General features: G+C 43.4%; 2 protein-coding genes across 3 annotated transcripts in view; both read right to left on the reverse strand.

Annotated features, from left to right (window-relative positions):
- The window catches only part of LOC306743224 (MICOS complex subunit mic25a-like), a 63,998-nt gene extending 53,422 nt beyond the window's left edge, over nucleotides 1-10,576 (reverse strand). For both annotated transcript variants that reach the window (XM_079225721.1, XM_079225720.1), the window contains exons 1-4: nucleotides 10,460-10,576; nucleotides 8,272-8,365; nucleotides 7,411-7,531; nucleotides 6,149-6,293 (exon numbers count right to left, since the gene is read on the reverse strand). In XM_079225721.1, coding sequence (XP_079081847.1) covers nucleotides 6,149-6,293; nucleotides 7,411-7,531; nucleotides 8,272-8,365; nucleotides 10,460-10,543 — 444 coding nt within the window. In that variant the 5' untranslated portion in view covers nucleotides 10,544-10,576. The remainder of the gene's footprint in view (nucleotides 1-6,148; nucleotides 6,294-7,410; nucleotides 7,532-8,271; nucleotides 8,366-10,459) is intronic.
- Nucleotides 10,577-12,088: 1,512 nt separating this feature from the next.
- Nucleotides 12,089-15,921, reverse strand: LOC306743496 (E3 ubiquitin/ISG15 ligase TRIM25; the record flags this gene model as incomplete). The annotated part of the gene is made up of 4 exons (XM_079226011.1): nucleotides 12,089-12,797; nucleotides 12,989-13,156; nucleotides 14,320-14,459; nucleotides 15,244-15,921. The coding sequence occupies 4 exons, from the start codon at nucleotides 15,919-15,921 to the stop codon at nucleotides 12,089-12,091; spliced, it is 1,695 nt and encodes a 564-aa protein (XP_079082137.1).
- Between the last annotated feature and the right edge of the window lie 4,816 nt (nucleotides 15,922-20,737).

Raw genomic sequence — 20,737 nt, forward strand, 5'->3', positions numbered from 1 at the left:
AGTCTTTCACCACATGTGGGTAATTGTGTTGGGACTGCAATCGTGACATTTTTCAGAGCTGAGCAACACCAGAGACTGATAATGAAACACTGCTGTTAGAAATATTAAACAAGAGACATTTACAGTCTACCAATTGCTTACTTACTTTTGACTTTTTATGACTGTTATTAAGCCAGCAAAGATAAGCAAGCAAAGACAAACCTATTTATTCCCATTAACGATCCCCATAAACGCGACACTCTCGGCATGCAATAACTTCCTTGAAGACATTACAGTAAAATGTTCTCTGTCACTGTGCCACTCCTGCTGGTATTAAAAAAATAATAAAGAAAGATGAACGGTCACCGTACGAGAAGCGATTGGGTCGATTGGATTAACACTGGGAACCTGTGCAACAGCATTTGTGATGGGCCTTCCAACAGGAGAATGTCACACTTGAGATTCGATGTAGTGCAGAATGGGCACAGAGTCAGAGCAACAGCCACACAGAGAGAGAGAGAGAGAGAGAGAGAGAGAGAGAGAGAGAGAGAGAGAGAGAGAGAGAGAGAGAGAGAGAGTAAAATGTCAAATCTGTGAAACTTGCAACAGTCTTCTGTTGCCATCTAGTGTCACTTGTAGGAACTGGTGAATCCAGCATTTTCTCTAAAAATGGACATATAAAAATAACTAATGATGTGAACTGAATTTGCACCGTTCACCTTTTTTTCTTTAGACCTTTACAGTCTCAAAGTACTTCTTCATCATAATCCTGCTGTGGTTTACTGAGACCATTCTAATGTCAGTACCTGGGTTGAGGATCACGGGAGAGAGCCCATTAAATTGGGCATCTTTTTGTGGAGGTTCAACATTTAGAATACCGGCAAGAGACCAGATTCTCCCTCCCGCGGAGCTTTTCTATGCTCTCCTCCCCATATCATTTTAAAAAGGAGACAAATTGACCACCTGCTTTCAAAGTCAGCATTGGTGAACAATTTTATTTTATAGATATTGAAAAGCCCTTCCAGAGCCACTGTTTTCACAAGCTGACCACGACACCTCACAGCAGAAAACTGGAAGCAGCGATGGTCAATATTTTCACAATAATATATCTATTTGTATTACTCACAGCAATGTATCTATATGTATCACACAGCAATGTGAAAGCAGTCGACAGTAGCGATAAAGAGAATCATCGCCTGAATCGGCAGGAACTCTCGTTGTTTAGCTGTCCGGTCCGCTACTTTACCGTTTTGGTTCCCTCTCGCTGCCCTTATCAAATCGCTTCAGCTGCTCTCAGTGAAAAGGTTGGAAAAAATATATATATATATAAAAATCCACTGTACTACTCGAGACCAAACAGCAGACACGGTTAGCAACTAGCTGGTGAACATAGAGTTGCTCCATAAGTGCTGGATGTGCAATTAGGCTAGTGTCTGTTCACCATATCAGCTTAAAAAAGGTGATGCTATTACAGGTTGAATTTGATTTGTAACTGACGGAGGGTGGGGGGCTGCCTCTTTAGTTCTGATCTGCAAGGCCCTCCAGAGGTTTACTGGGCAGTATAGTTTGGCGCAGGATGGTGACACTAGAGTGTGCACATTTTCTCATCAAGTCTTTCATTAATCTGCAAACAAAACCTTGAAAATGGCCGTTTTATGCTTTAACCAGCTTGTCGTATTATGTCCTCGTACGACGAGACTGGTTCACCCGTGCTTTACGGCCGTATTCAAGAGAATCAGTGACGCCTGGATGGCATTTTTGTATCAAGTGATGCTCCATCAGAGGAAGTTAAAGGGCAGCTAATAAAATAGGCCTCCTAATTGTCCTGCAAAGAGAGAGAGAGCAAGAGAGATTTACCACATGCTAATTTGGCTTATAACCTTTCGCCGCTTTCAACAGGCACCGAAAAGGCCATTAACTCATTACAAAAAGAGAAAATCCCTTTCAGCCCTTTGGTTCGACGTGCTTCCTTTCTTTCCATTCTACTGCTCCCCTCCCTCATTCTGAAATTAATCTGCGGAAGATTTGCTATTAACAAAGACAATTCGCAGTGGGCGAGGGCCTTGGCTGAAAAAAAAAAAAAAAAGAACAGAGAGAAGAAAGAGAGCACAGGATCAGGCACTTCACCGACATGAGGACAAAAGACAAGAGGAAAGGAGTGAGGGAGAAAAAAGAAGAACCGGGGACTGCAGTTTCGGCACATCATTGTCTGTCTCTCTCCGACTCGTGACTCAGCGCTTCTCACACACACACACACACACACACACACACACACACACACACACACACACACACACCACTTAGGAGAAAGGCGAGAAGCTGCCACAGGTGACTCACACCTTTGTTCCAAACTCAAGGCCAAACTCTGCAACTTACATTTCAGTCCGCTTCTTTTTGTCCACTTCTCTCCCTCTCTCTCCCTCTCTCTCTCTCTCTCTTCTGTACCGCCCGTACCTCTTCCCCTTTATCGTAATTCTGCAGGTAATCCTCACCCCACCTGTTGCGCCACTTTTCTTTCTCATCCTAATCCCGTCCTTTGCCCCCCCCCCCCCCCTCTCATCTTGCCATTGCTGCTCGGCTCTTCTCCTCCACCTCCTCGCGATCCTCCAGGAAAATGTCAGGCTTCTTTCTTTTTCTCCTTCTCCACCCTCCGGTTCGTATCCTCCCTCCTTAAGCTCAATGCTACAGGAAACGCGTGTCATCTTCTCTTTCGTTTCCCCCATTCATTTGCGAGCTTCCTCTCCACTCTTCACCCAAACCCCTCCGCTTTGTTTTCATCTTCACATCCTTCTCGCTCCCGATTACTGAGTAAATGCTTAATCAGCTGTCTCCCGTCACTTCTCGTGTTCAGCCTTACTCACCCTTTTTTTTCTGCAGGTGATATTGCATCACTGTTCATGCGCGTGGGGTCGGTTCGTGCCACTTTTAATGCGCCGAACGCACTGAAAGATGCATTTTTTTAAATGGCCCGAACAAAAGCTTGAACATTAACTACTTTGACGCCTCTGCTTTACCTAGATTAGATTTTTGGAGCGCCAAGTGAGGACCGTGGACCCTGGACCTTGATGGACAGTCTATATTCTCTCTGCAAGACTGCGTCTGCACTCAGCCAACAATGTTGTTTTTGAAAAGGGAAGAGACGCTCATTTTGTAACTGGACCGAGTTTTGTTTGCAGGCAATTTCCCATTGTCTAGTTCAACTTCCATCAAAATCTAATTAATAATTGAATCTCCACTTTAAAGTTTGGAACCAGGACCTTCATTATTTAGATCCAAGTTGAAAGATTAAGGAGTGTCTGTAATGTACAAAAATGTCGCCGACGACGCCTCAGACCACACCCACTGCACCTGTAATGGTCTGCGACTGAATCTTACGCCGTTGTAATGGCCACGCTGAACTAACGTCAAGGGGCTGAACAGCTCAGTAGTAACATGGGAATAATGCATGACAGGAAATGTAGCAGACAGCGTTTATCTGAAGGTTGACCCGTACACGGAGGAGGGTCTGATCCCTCAGCTCCTACCGGTTTGATGTTGCCAACACTTTGAAGTGCAACACTAAAGTGCTGGAGAAAAATGCCAATAACATCTTAAAATGATTCAGAAATCTATCAACATTAAGCTTGAAACATATTTCTTACCCCAAAATGTTATTTCGGGCACTTCGTACAAAAACTGAACGTTTCGATGTACGAACAATGAATAAGGGCAAGAATATGCAAAACCACCGGTTTCTTCTTAAAGTTATGGTATCCCATATCACTCTAAAGCTAGACTGTCCGTTAAGGCAAAGAGACGCAGGAAGGGGCTCCCTAAAGGCTTCTCCTGCTCTCACCTGAGCCCAAAGGGTGTTCGTGTTTTTTTGGTTTGTTTTAAAAAAAGACAGGGTTAGCTTCTACAGGTCCTCCATTTTAAAAGTGTGTCACCGGAAACAGCCACAGAAGAACGTGAGCAAATCTGCCCGCATTTCAAGCTCATGTGCGTATATGTATTCATAGCACAAGAAACAGTAATTACAAAGAGCCCTCAGCATCAAGAGGTCTGGTCATTTCTGTTCGCAACGTCCCTCCAGTGCTTTCTATTAGCGTCGGGAGTGTGTTGGTGTGGAGATAAGGCGGGCAATACAGCATGCCTCAACGCGGCGGGAGAGGAGAGGAGCGGGGTGGGGGGAGTCACGTGAAACAGGTGCCGGCCGGTGTGTAAAACAAGCTCTCCCCCACTTCCCACGACTACAGCTGCGAGCCCAGCACCGCTCCTATCTCCAGCTCCAGGGAAACTCTCAGGGTGCAATTTACCGCTCGCACTGCACTGATAATACTGTCTCCGGGGCAGGAAGGAGAGAGTAATGGGACGGAATAGAAAAGAGAGAAAGACACAGGGAGAGAGAGGGTGGGAGTGGGTGAGAGGACATAAAGAGAGGGGGGGTGGGAGGAGGAGGCAGAAGCAGCGTCGCAATGGGAATTACAAATGCAATCCCAAGGCTCAATTTACATCAGTGTGGAACGCTGCAACATTAAACCATGAAACCACGGAATTTCTCACCGGGCTGAATTCAGGATCCGACCCGACCTCCTGCTGCTGAGAGACACTCACACGAATCAGCATTTACACAACGCCATCGCCGAAATCACTGCACGGAAAACCCAGCGTGTTGAATAACTGCCGACTAAAACATAAAAAGGTGCGCTGTCATCGTACACAGACTGCAACAGCTCCGCCAACAAGTCACTAGTGGATGTTACAGTGGGAATGGGATTATTACCATATCCTCTATACCGGGAATTGGGGGAGGGCCTGTCACTTTTGACCATGCACTGATTTTGTCCAATGCTAGTCAATGCAACCGTTACTTGTGCATTATGGTGTCAGACACACCTTTTTTGTTTTCTTCCTTGCTTGGTGCTTATGTGTATGGACTTTTACGTTAAGTGTTTTATGAAAATAATTATAAAACATTTTTTCGTATTTGTGAGCACATTGCCACAAAAAAGAAAGACACAAGACTAAGTACTGTATATTGCCACCAATGTCTGTGTCTCATTTCACTCAAAGCATTGTAAATTTGCAGATATGGGTGTATGTTTTGAACACGCTTTAGACCAGAGGTATTAATTAATCAATTAAAATTACAGTTTTAATGGACAGTTACTAGAATTTCAAAAAGGTCTGAACCTCATGATGTCAAAATTGCATCCTAGTAGGGCTGTGCCGTCGGATTGCCGCACGGTATGAATTTTTCATATACCATCATACCGGCCGGTCCTTTTCGGCGTCAATAAATTAATGTGTTTATTTGGAAAATACCGTGATGTACCGTAAAACCGCCAGAATCTTACAAAATACCGTGATATGAATTTTTGGCCATACCGCCCAGCCCTACATCCTAGAGCCCGCCCCTCTGTCTACCAACATTGTGCATTTCCATATCATTTCAAAAGTATATTACGGTTATATGGCATGCACACAACATCAGCTAGCGGCAAGCCACCGGTAGTCATCTTTACAATAAATACAACTTTTCCAAGTGCAATTAACTTAAGGCCTACATTTCAAGTAGAAGAAAACAGACCAGAAGAAGAACATTTTATAAAAGAATACCTATTTTAGAACAAAAGAGATACAGAGATTTGAGCCTTTTTCTCATTAATTCTATCAGAAATTGGTCTCTGTCTGCTCCAACATTCGGCGATGCCTGTCTTAGCTTCAGGTACCGGTGGACCACCAATGCAAAACATGTCACAAACATGCTTGTTAGTGGACGTTGAACAACTGGGGCTTTGATGTGGAATATCATAACGATTAAAATGACTAGTCCTGTTAAATATGACCATCACTACTAGTTACGACTTTCTGCTGTTCATGAGCGTGACCGTGTTTGTCCAATGTTCCTGCATTACACAGTTACTGAGTTGGTCATCCTTTGAAAGCAATGCTAGCACCTCTGCTTTCACCGCAGCAGACCAAATGTCCATCACAAATAGACTTCATTCATTCATCGATTTCATATCGTACAAATATAGTTTGGCCCAAGTCAACCCTGATTGGGAACGTCATCCTTTGAAAGTAAAGGTCTATCGTTCAGAGTGTGTGTGTGTGTGTGTGTGTGTGTGTGTGTGTGTGTGTGTGTGTGTGTGTGTGTGTGTGTGTGTGTGTGTGCGTGCGTGCGTACCAGTTGTTTGGTGTTCTCGGCTTCCTGCCGTTTCTGGTGCCTCTCCTGGGTTATGGCTTTAGTCATCTCCTCCCTTGCCGCCTCCCTTTCTCTTTGCACCACTTTGGCCCATTCCTCCTTCAGTACCGTCTTTTGGCGTTCATACCTGAAACACACACACACACACACACACACACATACAACACACACATAATCACGCTTACTTTCCTCGCACACCTCTGATAATGTGATTTGAGTCAAACTGACTTTAAACACATGTCCACAAGGGGGCAGCATATACCAGCTGTTATCAGAGCAGTCAAACACACCATTTGTCTCAGTTGTGCTCTTTCAAAGACAGTGTTAAGATTGCTGAGAGCGATAAAGAAAACAGTCATTTAAAAGATGGCTGGAATCTGTTGGCATCCGGTTTGATCTTCAGCAGTGATAAGGAGGTTATCAAGATAACATTTATTATGTAACTTCCTTTTTTTTTCTTTGTCAGTTTTCAACCGGATTCACCAGTATTCTACATTCAATTCAAGAGGTCCTTTGTGTGAGGAAAAAAATGGTGCAGCATGATTTTAACCACACTGCTTCATTCAAGCTGTTTGTGAAGGAGGTAAACAAAACCCAGATGCAGTACGGGCTGTTTTACGGGCAGTACCGATGATTTTGACATTTCGAAGACTCATTCATAACGTTGGCATTCAAATTCTAAAAATCAACATTGATAAGCTGGGAAGCTGCTTCTTCTTTCTCCGTGTTTATTCATTCTGTCTAAACACAGTATTTCTGCACAGTTGCAGATGAAGCTCAGACAACGCTAATATTAGTTGTATTTTAGTATTTGAATGTACATTTTTATATTTCTTTACTTGTATGCATACATGGTGCAAACAAAAACAATTTCCCCTTGCAGGATTAATAAAATATATATCTATCAACACACAACATTTTCACTGCAGTTTCCTGGCTTGCCGCACACAGCTGTATTAACAGGGCGGTCTCGCAGCAATGTAACAGCCCCATGAATTACATTTATCTATCCACAATAATAACTATAGGTTTTTTAGGATGAAGATTTAAAAAATAGGATGAGCTACATTAAAAGCTACATCCAAAAAGCTCAGTAGAAGAATGGAATGTAAAAAACGTGCCTTTTTGAATGAGTTTAAATCAGAAAAGAAGCAGCGTTAGTCACTTTACATGGAAGGAATTCAGAGCTACACGTTCGACCACTCAGACTACGTATTACAAACCGACATTTAGTTTCGACCCACCTTTTCTGTTCTTCCTTGGCGTAGGAGGCTGGTTTGCTAGTGCTGGACTGGGTACCGGGTTGGGCCTTGTGCTGCGAGCCCGGCTGGGGTCGTGACCCTGAGCTGGCGCTGCGAGGAACACCTGGACAAAGACAGCGTGGACATCAAACAGAAAGAAAAAATATTGGATGACATTTAAAAATAATAATAATAGTGGGGGCTGAATTACACTCAAGGATTGATGGATTATTCGGCTGATTTATTCACAAAGTCAGATTGGAAAGAGTAGAGGTGTGAAAACGGATCAATAGAGTCTGAAAAAAGGAAATGATCCTGACCGCTTCAGGAGCCAGCAGAGTGTGAGAGAGAGCGTGAGACTGATTCACAGAAGTACGAGAAGGGAAGGCTTCAGAGATGAGGGGCTATCCGACCCTCCAACTATCACAATCTCAGGATTAGTCTGAAACTATTGTACATCCAAAAGGTTTTCCCCCATAAGCAAGGAGTAACAATAAATACAATGTCAACCAATGCCCCAAACATGAATCAAGCTCCAAAGAAGATGAATCTACAACTCCCATCATGAAACTAGATACGCCCTCCACCCCAGACTAAGCTGTACATCTCATGAGTCATGACTAGTTAATAACTTTTATGTCTATCGGAGTTCTCCTTTCATATCTAAATGTGGAATTATTAGGCTTCACGTTTGAGACACTTTTTTTTTACATCTTCTTTCCAAGACACCCACAGTGTGTACATGCACAGTGGGTGGTCTTAGCAATATATACACAGCACATTAAAGTTTAAGTTTCATCAAAAAACGTGTTGGGACACACACACACACACACACACACACACACACTGGAGGGTGTGCGATACCTGTGTCTTTCTGAGGCCTTGAGGTTGGTGAGGATGTGCGTTCTGGAGCAATGTTGGCCACTCCTCTCATCCTCTGGAGAACATCTTCTGACAGCTGGGGGCAGGGGGGGGAGCAGATGAAAAGAAATAGTTAAGTAAGAGACACAGAATCAACCCATGATTGAGAACCTGGTATTAATAATGATAGGCATTTCTGCAAGTTTCTACAAACTTAATAACAGTTTACTGGAGCAGAAACCGTAGCGTGCACATTGAATGGTGTCATATTCAAATGAAAATCTGCTTCTTTTTTTTGTTGTATCCCTTAGTTAGGACAGAGCAATTTATAAACCTGCAAAATGTTCCAGAATACAGTGAGTCACGTGCGTGCGTGTGTGCATGTGTGTGCGTGCATGTGTGCCAGGGAAATGGCAAAACATAGTTAAACCACAGTAGGCAGCAGCATCCACTGACTCACTGTTCCTCCTCACAAGACTTGAATGTACCGGCAGGGCTGTTAAATACAGTAATCTGTTCATTCTTTTTTTTTCAGACATTTTTACAAACATTTTCATAATCATTGTGCCGCATGGAAGTAGAACTAGAACTCGTAACTCGCTTGAATTGCATCCCTTTATCTTCAATATTCCAAGTGGCTGGTAAACTTTACTTGTTTGCGGTCTAGTCTGAAGGTGCCTTCCAATCCTGTGGGAAATTTGGAGATTACATCCAACAAGTTCACAGTTCAGAATGTTGTGTGTGTGTGTGTGTGTGTGTGTGTGTGTGTGTGTGTGTGTGTGTGTGTGTGTGTGTGTGTGTGTGTGTGTGCGTGCACATGGAGGGATTTGAAAAGCATTACCACTGGGTGTGGTCAGAAGAGTACGACACATGTACGTGGAACCACACTCAACGGGCTGTGAAGGTCAGGGTGCCACCGAATGCACTTCTGGTGTAAAGTTGCAATTTTGCCGGCAAAAAGAGCCTGAAACTAAATCTGAGGGTCCCTAAATCTAAGGACAGGTTTTGACAGTCGGTCAGGCAAACCTCTGAAATGACATTCCTCCAGCATGATGAGGGAGGAGGTAATGGAGGTGAGATAGCAAAGGTGAAAAAGGATCAAAGGCTGGGGGCTTATATGCTCTGCCCAGGTAGCCCAGTCATTTGTGTTGTTCCTGATAATTCTTTTCTTTCACAGCGTTACACACATTTGTATTGTCAGTGTCTCCACCCCCTGCCTGTGCACAGGTCATCATGCGGTGACATTACTTGTGTCTTTTGCTCATACATGGCATATTTGGCTCAACAAATCTTTCAACTAATGCAAATCCGTCAATTCATGTTCATGTTTTTGCATGACCGCAAAAAGGTATCAATCGAATTCCCTATTCCACTATTAACTACAGTGAAAACATTTAAACAGAGTAGTACAATATTTGTTTTGGCTTCAATTACAGTCGCATTACGTTTTACAGTATTACTTGTCACTATGCAAAATACCGACATTTACGATAGCACTGGAAGGCAGCATTAGCGAGAGGCAGAGAACAGCACACCAAACTCCATTCAAAATGTTCCAATGTATAGCTCCCTTGGTTATAGCACATCTCTTTATAGCTACAACAACATATGAATCTCTCCTTGGGTTAACAATGCGTCTACCGTGCAATTGAAACGTCCCATATGAATAATGAGGAGCATTAACGATTGGTTCGCCTCTTAACTGGTTGTTGATTGTTGACAGCAAACGTCGTTAGCAGCGCAGGACAGCGGCTAATAAACGGTCAAATAATGTGCGATTTCTATTTCATTTAGTACCACTGAGAGGCTCATTTATACGCCGAATGTACCGGAAGACACCGGAGGTTTCTAAATGACGTTTGTTCATCTTCACGGTGTGTTATTTTGCCGATAAAGCAAGGCCCACTTTTACCTGCTGCTTATTACGACTGCAGTTTGGCGTGTCGAAAACAGGGTAACGTCCCAGCTCGCGCATCAACCTGCCGCCAGCCCCTGCATCCCGATACATCCTCCGCACTCCATCAGTCGCTTTTCGGGCTGTGGACCTCACGTTAATTTAGCTCAGAGCTACCGGTGAGTTAACGTCGCTGTGTCGTTCTCATATAGCCACAGCATGCTAACGGTTAGCGCGAGGCGGTGCCCGAAAGTAATGTTAGCATGGCTTATCAAACGCTGGCTAAATCAGCATTACCTTCACTCCGCGAAGAATACGGACTCTGTCCTCGTCGTCGACACCGAACGACACTTTTCGGGTCGTGCTCTCTCCCGACCCCATACCTTCCGGTGGTACGGGACAGCTTTGATAGTGACCTTGCGTAGTAATTTAGTTAGTAGCATGAATTGATGTGTCCTGCCCAATGACAAAATGTGTGACAGATGGGATTCGGGTTGCCATGTTCGTGTTAAACCATCCCCCCGTCTAACAGATGTGTGTAAAACTGGGAGCCTGTCTGAGAACCCTTTTCAATCAATTCATTAATAACACAATGAAGTTGGATTATTTCCAGCTAACACACCGTTTCTGTGTAAGTACACAAGTGCATTTAGGTTGAATAAAAATGGTCGAAGCACCGTTAGTTGCCTATTTACTAACAAACCTGGCAACCTTGCTGTCAACGAAAGCATTAATGAACTGTCAAGAGCCAATCATGGACCACATGGACCATATAGAAGCTGTCAAACATACAAATATGGACACACGGGCATTATATATAGTATTATTATATAGTTTATTGCTGCATAAACATAAGCATGTCTCATTTTCAGCCTAAATGTCAGTTTCACACACGTCAATGTGTATAAAGAACATTAAAAGAAAACACACAATTTTCAAGATAAACTTAATTTTAACTTAACTTTCAATAAACAGACAAATGGAAATATAATCAATCTTAGCATATCAGATAAACAAATGACCAAAAAAACACACAAATCAAAGTCATTCATGTAACACTGTATGGATCTATACACTCCACAAAACATGTTTTTGTAAACTAATTAGCTCGTGATTTATATGCTCTCGTGGTTTTGTATCATAGCATGACATTTTAAAGTATTATTTCCCAGGTTGATTTTTTTATTTTATTTGTGGTAAGTAAAGTTGTGGCATATGACAGATACAGCTAATAATAATATTAATAATGCTCTTTATTGAGAAAACACTTTGCATACAAGAGGTTTAGCTCAAAGTAATTTCAAATAAAACCAATTTAAAAATAGACAATAAAAAGAGAAAAAAATATATGTGTGAAAGCTTTTAAAAAAACAGAGACCATGAAGAAGAATACAAAAAATTAAAAATAAGAATGTCACATTTGAGGTTTTCAGCTGTTTTTATTTTATTATGTGCATAATGGTGTGTATTTAAAAACTCGACAGTGAACGATCTGAGAGCTTGTGAAGGATTACATAACGACAGAGTGTCTGCATTGTACGCCGGTCCACAACTCATTGTGGGCTTTAAAAACCAAAGCTATTAATGGTTCGTTTACTTAATCAAAAAGTAAAAGAACCTTAAAATGTGTTCTAAAAGCTATTGGGATACAATGGAGTGTTAGTAAAACCGAAGCAATATGCTCTCTCTTCCTTGTTTTGGTTAAAGTTAGATTTTTTTTGTCAATTCTCTGTTTCGGTAGGTCAGTAAAAAGAGCACTACAATATCTAATCTAATAGAAATAAAAGTAAAACGTTTTTCTGCACTTGTATAAGACAGTAACGCCCATACTCTGGACATGTTTCTCATGTGCTAAAAAAGCAGTTTTGGTCACCTTTATATGTCAAATGTCCTGGAGCAATGCCCGGCACATTACTTGTGATGGAATTACATCCCACTGTGCAGCGTGATCCAGGACTCCGGTGTGTTTGAATGCAAACTGAACGCCGGATAAACCGGCTCCCTGAACACAGCCCTGAAGGTGTGCAGGTGCTCCCTGCGCCCTCGGATGTTGTGGAACATTAATGTCCCCGCCTCGTAGTCCAGCGCTATCTCAATCTTCAGCGGATAGTGGCTCATTTCCCCCAGAGCCACATTGCAGGAGGACTGGCACACCGTCAGCTTGCCGTTTTTCCACTGCAGCCGCCAGGAAACGGAGTTGTGACCCAAGCGGCTGTGGTCCCCGCGGCGAAGGATGCTCTTGTAGCACACGCCCAGCGACCACATGCTGTTGGTCCCCACCTCTACCACCCACACGTGCTCCCCGCTCGAGAACCCCTGGCTGCACAGCACCTGGGGTGCGCTCGTGAAGCGCTCCGGGTGCTCCGCATACGGCTGCTTGGTGGGGCTGTACTTGACTGTCCGCTGGTCGTTGGAGATCAACAGGCTGGGGTGGGCGGTGCAGAGGTTGAATGCGAGGTCCAGGGGGTTCAGGAGTATCTGGAGGGAATCCAGGAGGTGGCTCATCTCGGAGTGGAAGTCTTGGGTTTTGAGGCCCGCCTGGAGACGCTTGGTGTCGAGCGGCGCTTTCGAGGGGACCCCGGAGGGAAGGCTGCCGGTGACAACTTCTTTCAGCCTACCTTCAATCAGCACGAACCTGGAGAGCAGCAGGATTTGCTCAGTTGAGGGTTGTTGGCGACACATGCTGCATGAATGCACACTATGTGTGGGCCCATCTTATTATTATTGTTTATTATCAATCAATAGATGGGACAATGTAAAAAAAACAAGTCGTAGGGTTATTTTTTGTTTGTACTAAGACATTTTAGTTGTAGAGGTCTGTTGTACCTGTGTATGAAGATGCACGTGTCTGTCTCGCTGAGGGCCTCCGTGGCACTTCTCTGGGCCTCCACCAACTGCTGCTGTTGCTCTTGCAGTGCGCCCAGTCCCAACTGCCAGCTTCTCCTGCGCATGTACCTCTCCTCCTCCAACAGCACGCGCAGACGCTCCCTGTACCTGAACGCAACACGACAGTGGTGCATCAGAATAAGGGCGAGCTTGGAGAGATTTTTAGATACAGTCGTTGGAATTTTTGTATGTGTTTTTTCTATTATTACTACATTGCTTGTACTCCAGCCTTGAGAGCTTTCCCAACAGTATGTCGACAAGGCCCAAGGTCGATTCCAAGCTCTGGAACCTCTCAAGGTTAGGTTTTCATGGTGGGCTCCTGTTGTTTAACTGGGATTGGCACTGATGTTTCAGAGCTATGAGACCATGATGTGACTGGGAGAGAGTATTTTGGTGTAGAGTATATGAATAGAGAAGAAAAAGGAGAGGAATGCCCCCCTCCCAATTACAGATAGCTATTTACAGACTGTGTGAGCTAAATAGCACAATAACCAAGATCCCCCCCACCACCATTCAAAGCAGTTATAATACGGATGGCAGTCCCCCCATTGTAAGACAATTACGTAAGATGACATTTGAATGCTATGACGTTCGTCATAAAGTTCTGGCAGTCTAAAATTAGGCTGACAAACTGGAATCACCTCCTGAACCGTGGAACCTGCTCTTCAAGCCTGAGAGAAAGAACTGCTTCTGGTTATCTGATGCACATATTTACTGTAAATCTTGCCGTGCATGATTTTACAGCTACTCTTAAATTTACAGTAAAGAGAGGGGATGTAAATTAGTTGACCCATCTTCTAAAACTTAGTACATTATTTTTTTTAAACAGCGTACATTAAGACTTTTTATTTTTTGTATTTTTGATCATCTAATTAAAGACATTTCCATTCTTTTATTTTATCTAATCATTTCCATGTATTAATAATGTAACAATACCATAGAATGTGATATTATCCATATCATTCATCATTAGTGGGCTTTATAGCGCAGAGCATCACAGTCACGAAAAGCAACAGGTTGTAATGTTATTTAGTTTTCTGGCTGACAGTTCTAAAGCCATTGAGATTAGTGTAGTTGTCCACAAATGAAGATGAAAGGGTGAAATGTCCTGTTACACATTTACTGTCATCCACTGGACCATGAAAGCCACTAAAAAAAGGGGTTTCAAAGCTTTATAAATAATCATATTAAAGTAGCACACTTGCATCTTTTGATGCACCTGCATTGCATGCATGGCTGTTAAAGGCAGCATCACACGTGCGCTATGTTACCTGTCCACCAGTGCAGCCATACTGTCCATTACAGTGACCGCCTTAGTGGCCAGTTTGTCCCCTATAGCCTCGGACGCTCCCTGCTCCTGAGCCGTCTTCTGAAGGAGACTGTCGGTCATCTGCAGCCTGCAGGAAACCACCTGCAAACACCGGAGGGACATTGTGAGATTTGTGTTCAACACTTGTACTTTTCTAGCAGGGCTGTTAACAAGGCACGGGTAAAACTCGTTTCCACGTTGCAAGTGAAATGGGATGGAAGGGAAAGTCCCTGTGACCCCCTCGGTGCAATGACTTGGCAACTATGTATTATGTAATTCAAGTGTTTGAATCAGTTGCCTGGAACAGAAACTCCCTTTCATCCTGCCAGAAGACATCAACCTGTTCTCCAAAGCCAGACCATTGTTTTGCATTCTCACCATTCACCAGTTACAAAGCACAGTGGCACTGAGCCAGACAGCTGACAGCCAAATGATTTTACAGTTATGCAAAAGCCTGCAGACATTTTCTGGAAAGAACAATTTAATGGAATGCCAATTAAAGGAAATAGAGGAGTTTCCTTGAAATAAAGAGTTGGATTTTAACAATATAATTTAATAAACATGAATTAAGATGAATGTATTAATAGGAACGATATTTGTCACGTTTGTCAAACTGTGTGCTTGCATGTTAATAAACAATTGGCATTTTCAACCTGACATACTCTGCACTGACTAAAGAAATCTGTGGGTTATGAGTTTGTTTGAACTTCCCTGTAATAAGTTAGTTTCAGAAAACTATTCTAAAATGTGACCGTAAAATAGAACATCACCGTGTCTTTTACTTAATCACCAAGTCACAATGTTTGCAAAACTAATGCTGCAAAATCACATTCCGGAAAAAAGTCTGTGGAAATAAAGGTCTGGAAAAAGGAAACAACAGAACTACCTTGGTGCGGCTCTCCAACGCCCGTCTCATCTCCTCTTCGGCCGCGCCGAAGGTGAGGACATCGTGGTTCTTGTGGCGGCCTTCTATGAAGCACGTGCCGCACATCAGGCTCATGTCGTTGGAACAGAAATACTCGAAGGGACGTCGGTGGGCGGCGCAGTTTTTGGTCCCCAGCTCACTCAGGGGCTCCACCACAGTGTGCGCCCTCAGCCACTCCTTCTCCTGGTGCCTCTGGAGGTGCCGGAAGCACATCGACACCTCACAACTCAGACACGTCTTCACAGCCGGCAACTCCTTGTCGATGCAGTGGTCGCAGAGAACCTCCGCCGACTCATGCTCGTTCTCCGGCTGCCTTTCCGGCTGCCTTTCCGGCTGCCTTTCCGGCTGCCTTTCCGGCTGCCTTTCCGGCTGCCTTTCCGGCTGCGGCGCGGTGGCTTGGTAGCCCTCGATGATGCTGCAAAGCTTGAAGTTTTTCTTCAGGGAGTCCACACCCTGATACTCCTCCCGGCACTCCGGGCAACGGGGAGGTGCTTTGTCCATCCTGTCGGTGGTCTTGCAGATGCAGGTCCGACAGTAGTTGTGGCCACAGGGGAGAACCACTGGATTGGTGAAGAGCTGGAGGCAGATGGGGCAGCTCAGCTCGTGGGCTAGCTGCCCCTCCGGCTTGGACAAAGACATGATGGGAGGTGCTGATGATGGACGCTTGTTTCCAAAAACTCCAAAACACGAACAACTCCAAACACGTCTTACCTTTGCGTTCTTTCTTCACACTGTCTCCTCTTCCCAGGCCGGTGAGTCGACAATGGCAACAGGTGATGCAGGCAGTGTACAAAACAAACAAAGTCAGCTGCAACTAACAATTCATCAGAACTGTAGGAGGCGTATCCACACATATATGCAGGACAGCATTCCTTTCCAAGAAGGCCTGTCCTCTGCACTAACAGAAGTTTCCACCACCACAGGGGGTTGTTGTTGATGGTAAAAACAATGATACACATGCCCTCAGAGCTAATTTGGGAATCTTGGGGCCATCTTAACTGGAGAGCACAGAGAACAAATCTCACCCGAGGCAAAGTGCAAGCTGCACACCTTGTTCCAACCTTAGCCATTTTCTTATTTTAGTTTTGGTTTTCTTCAGTGGACTTGAAAATCCCCCCCAACCAAACCCAACCCATGGAGCAGAAGAATGGCATGATCAATTGGTTTCATCCAACTTTTGGTTCATTCTGTGCACGACAAGTGAGTTGTGTGCGTTTCTGCACGCATTGTGATGCACACTAAACGGAGGAGCCTGCTGTTCCGCACGCACAGTATAGGATCACAAGTGCTGAACGTCCTCTGTTGACCGTATGCAGGGGGGAAGGCCTATCGCTTCTTTCAGCGTTGTTAAGAGACTTTTCAGTTGAGGCAACACGGTCGTTTTTACTAACAAAAGGTCAAGTGGGGAAAAAAATTGTGTTTTCTATTATTACACACCCAGACGTTTTTATGCAACTCCGGCTGTTTCCACAATAAATGGCGACTGCTGGTACTGCATCCTAGATCTTTGTTTGATAAAGGCATAACACACATGACCTCAGGGGGATTTTGAAGCATAGAATGTGGCTCCTGGAATAATTCGATTCAGTTTGTCGGAGGGCTTTACAAACTGTACACCTACTACACCCCCACCCCAGGACCTCACATCGGATCATGAAAAACTCCCCCAAAAAACTGGAAAAAAACTTTCATGGGGAAAAAAGGAAGAACCCTTCAGGAGAGCAACAGAAGAGGATCCCTCTCCCCGGATGGACAGAAGCAATAGATGTCATGTGACCAGAATAAACAACGTAACAGAGTTACAGCACATTCAATGAATATGACAGAAATTATTCATATAATGAGTAGTAGGCATGGACCACGGTCCAGATAACCACAATCAATGTCAGCAGAAGGAGGTAGAGAGGAGGGGCATCTGGACCGGCTACAGACACAACCACGATCCATGGAAACTTGAGGCAAGAAAGCACAGAGGCTCCAGGGAAGAAGTAGAGTTAGTAATGTGCATTGAAGAGACTTGAATTCACCCAGAAGGAGAGAGAGAGAAGAGGAGAGAGGAGCTCAGTGTATCCTAAGATTTCCCCCAGCAGTCTAGGCCTATAGCAGCATATCTAGGGGCTGGACCAGGGCAAACCTGAGCCAGCCCTAACTATAAGCCTGAGCCAGCCCTAACTATAAGCCTGAGCCAGCCCTAACTATAAGCGCTATCAAAGAGGAAAGTCTTAAGTCTACTCTTAAATGGGGTGACTGTCTATGCCCCCCAGACTGAAAGTGGAAGCTGGTTCGACAGAAGAGGAGCTTGATAACTGAAGGCTCTAGCTCCCATCCTACTTTTTACGACTCTGGGAACCACAAGTAACCCTGCATTCAGTGAGCGCAGCTCTCTAGTGGGGTAATATGGCACGATAAGCTCTTTAAGATATGATGGTGCATCACCAGTTAAGGCTTTGTAGGTATGGAGAAGGATTTTACATTTGATTCTTGATCTTACAGGAAGCCAGTGCAGAGCAGCTAATACAGGAGTAATGTGATCTCTTTTCTTAGTTTTTGTTAGTACACGAGCTGCAGCATTCTGGAACAACTGGAGAGACCCAAGAGATTTACCAGAGCAGCCTGATAATAAGGAGCTACAGTAATCAAGACTTGAAGTAACAAATGCATGAATCAACTTTACTGCATCGCTTTGAGACAAGATGTGCCTGATTTTTGAAATGTTACGTAGGTTAAAAAAGGCAGTCCTTGAGATTTGTTTAACGTGGGAGTTAAAGGACAAGTCCTGGTCAAAGATAACTCAGAGATTCTTTACGGTGGTGCTGGATGCCAGAGCAATGCCATCAAGAGAAACTATATACATCAGATAATTCATCATCATCGGATAATTCCTTGCGGAGGCAACATTTAAAGTGGCGCACCATTCGGCCGTTCACAAGAAAAAATGATCATGACCGACAAACGCAGATCATGTAAATAACCGTTGCTATAACTTGGAAATACTTTCAATAATCTGTTAAACCTGCTGGCAAACTACAAATGTTACATTGCTGTTGCTAAAAACTTAAACTGATCAAACTGCTGTATTTGATATTATCTCTCTGGTGTTGTACTGCAGCCTCAGCCCTCATTCTTTTATTTGACTTCAGTTACAGAAGCTTTAATGAAAGAGTTCAACTGGACGAGCTCTTGAGTCATGTTTTTGATTATCATCTTTTGCATCAACTATTTTGTTACACTACAATAAAACACTATCAAGTCAACACAGGTCACATTGAGTTGTGTGGTGTTTCATAAACTGTTGTCTGCACATTATTATGTTCGGATTATAATCTGCATATAAACCATAACAACAAGAAGGGATATGAGACACACATGACACACATTGTTCAGCATGTTTGAAACCAATGAGACAGTTTAGTAGCTTTGTACTCTGTGAAAAATACCTTGGTTTGTCTTTCATATTCCTTCTTTCATTTCTGTTCCAACCTCGTTAATAAAGTAATGCTATGAACCGGGTTGCCTATGTTGTAAATAAAGTAATACTTTGCAATACTGCAGACCATCGTCACTAACATCCACCTGCCATCGCGTCATAACTATATAGTTAGTGAAAGTAGAGTCGGATTTGCTAAACACGTGGTTGTCTTTTCCTAACTCCTCATGAATTCTCCTTCCCATCTTTCCTTTGACCCAGTGACGTTTTCCACAGAGGTCCAGGAAAAGTGGGAAGTAATTCTTTGACTATTCAAGTGGAGCCATAGATAGTCTTTTTAGGATGCTTCTTGTCTCGTGAGAATCTGCCCGGTACAATTAGAAACCCCACAATGCCAAGCTGTGTCTGTGGCTCTTTCTTTTGTTCATCAAAACAGTGATGTGCAACATTTTACAGACGAGACTATATGTGCACGACTTCCTCTTATGTGCACACTGCACTCGTCACTCTTCACTGCCACTCAGATCAACTGAGCTACTGCACACCGACACACATGTTGTGAGCAGAGAAATAGTGTTTCCCATGTGTAGAATTCATTTGTAGTTTATAGGCACTACACAGATCTCACAATACATTTACAAACATATGTATTATCATTCTTATTAGTGGTAATGGTGGCTTACTGCACACAATATCATAAGAGAAAACAAACTGATAGTGAGGCCATCTTGTGGATAAGTGCAGAACCTTTTTACATTTGGGCATTTGGACGTTACTCATTTCATAAATCTCCATGTAATGTGCATTCAGTAACTGACCACATTTCAAAGTGACCTGAGCCAGCCCTCTTTATTAACACGTACATGTTACCTGGAATGAACCCCAGCACGGTGCGCAGCCTCCGGAGTGACCAGCAGGGGGCGACAGCGGACTGTCTGTAACACTTACAGACTACTGACTGAGTATCACGTTCACCAGAACTTTCATCTCATAATTTCATTTTGCAATGACTCTCAAATGTTTCACTGATTTATTCAGGCCGACAGTATGTACCTGACAATACTCTTTGAGCCGGACCTGTTTGTTGCAAAGTAAAAGCACAAATGTACCGTGTACTTATTTTCTATGTATTTCTTTATTTTGTTATGCCTCTCCAGTGTTGGTAAGTTCTACATGTTTATTTTGAAATAAGCTACAGCAGTGTTATGAACATGATAATAATGATATTAATTAATTAAGTTCCCACGTTGTTTCCCTCTTATGTATTATCGTCACATCTTGTTCCCTTGCACATGTATGTATGTATCATTACCTTCTGTTCTGGTACACAATCAGTAAAGATTACAAAGAATTATACTGCACATTTTATTCATATCAACATGTAATATTAAAAATATCAAAACTTAACAGTAATAACAGTAATGTCTTTAAGTCAAATGGAAATCAAAAAGATATTAAATTATAATTTGCACAATATTTATTGTATATAAAGTGTCATACATTTAATTATATCAGAAATACTATGATATTGTTTCTCATATAAAGACCAATCTAGAAGAACATTGGACATGTAATTGTGCTACTCAGTAAATAAACGGTATAAATACTGTTCATACAGTTTACATGAACATACTGTATTCTATGTGACAAATGAAATACTAAAGCTTTCAGAATGATTATTTCTCATTCAGCCTGAACCATCAGTCTCCTTCTGGATTTCTGAGCCGATTCAAACAGCTGCTGACAGCTTCCTGTGTGTGGGAGGAGCTTCCTGTGTGTGGGAGGAGCTCCATGTATGTGGGAGGAGCTTCCTGTGTATGGGAGGAGCTTACTGTATGTAGGAGGAGCTTCCTGTGTGTGGGAGGGGCTTCCTGTGTATGGGAGGAGCTTCCTGTGTGCGGGAGGAGCTTCCTGTGTATGGGAGGAGCTTCCTGTATATGGGAGGAGCTTACGGTATGTGGGAGGAGCTTCCTGTGTGTGGGACGAGCTTCCTGAACCCTCCAGCACAGAAGAAGCAGATGGAGACAA

This window comes from Taurulus bubalis (assembly GCF_910589615.1).
Source record: "Taurulus bubalis genome assembly, chromosome: 11".
Taxonomy (NCBI): Eukaryota; Metazoa; Chordata; class Actinopteri; order Perciformes; family Cottidae; genus Taurulus; species Taurulus bubalis.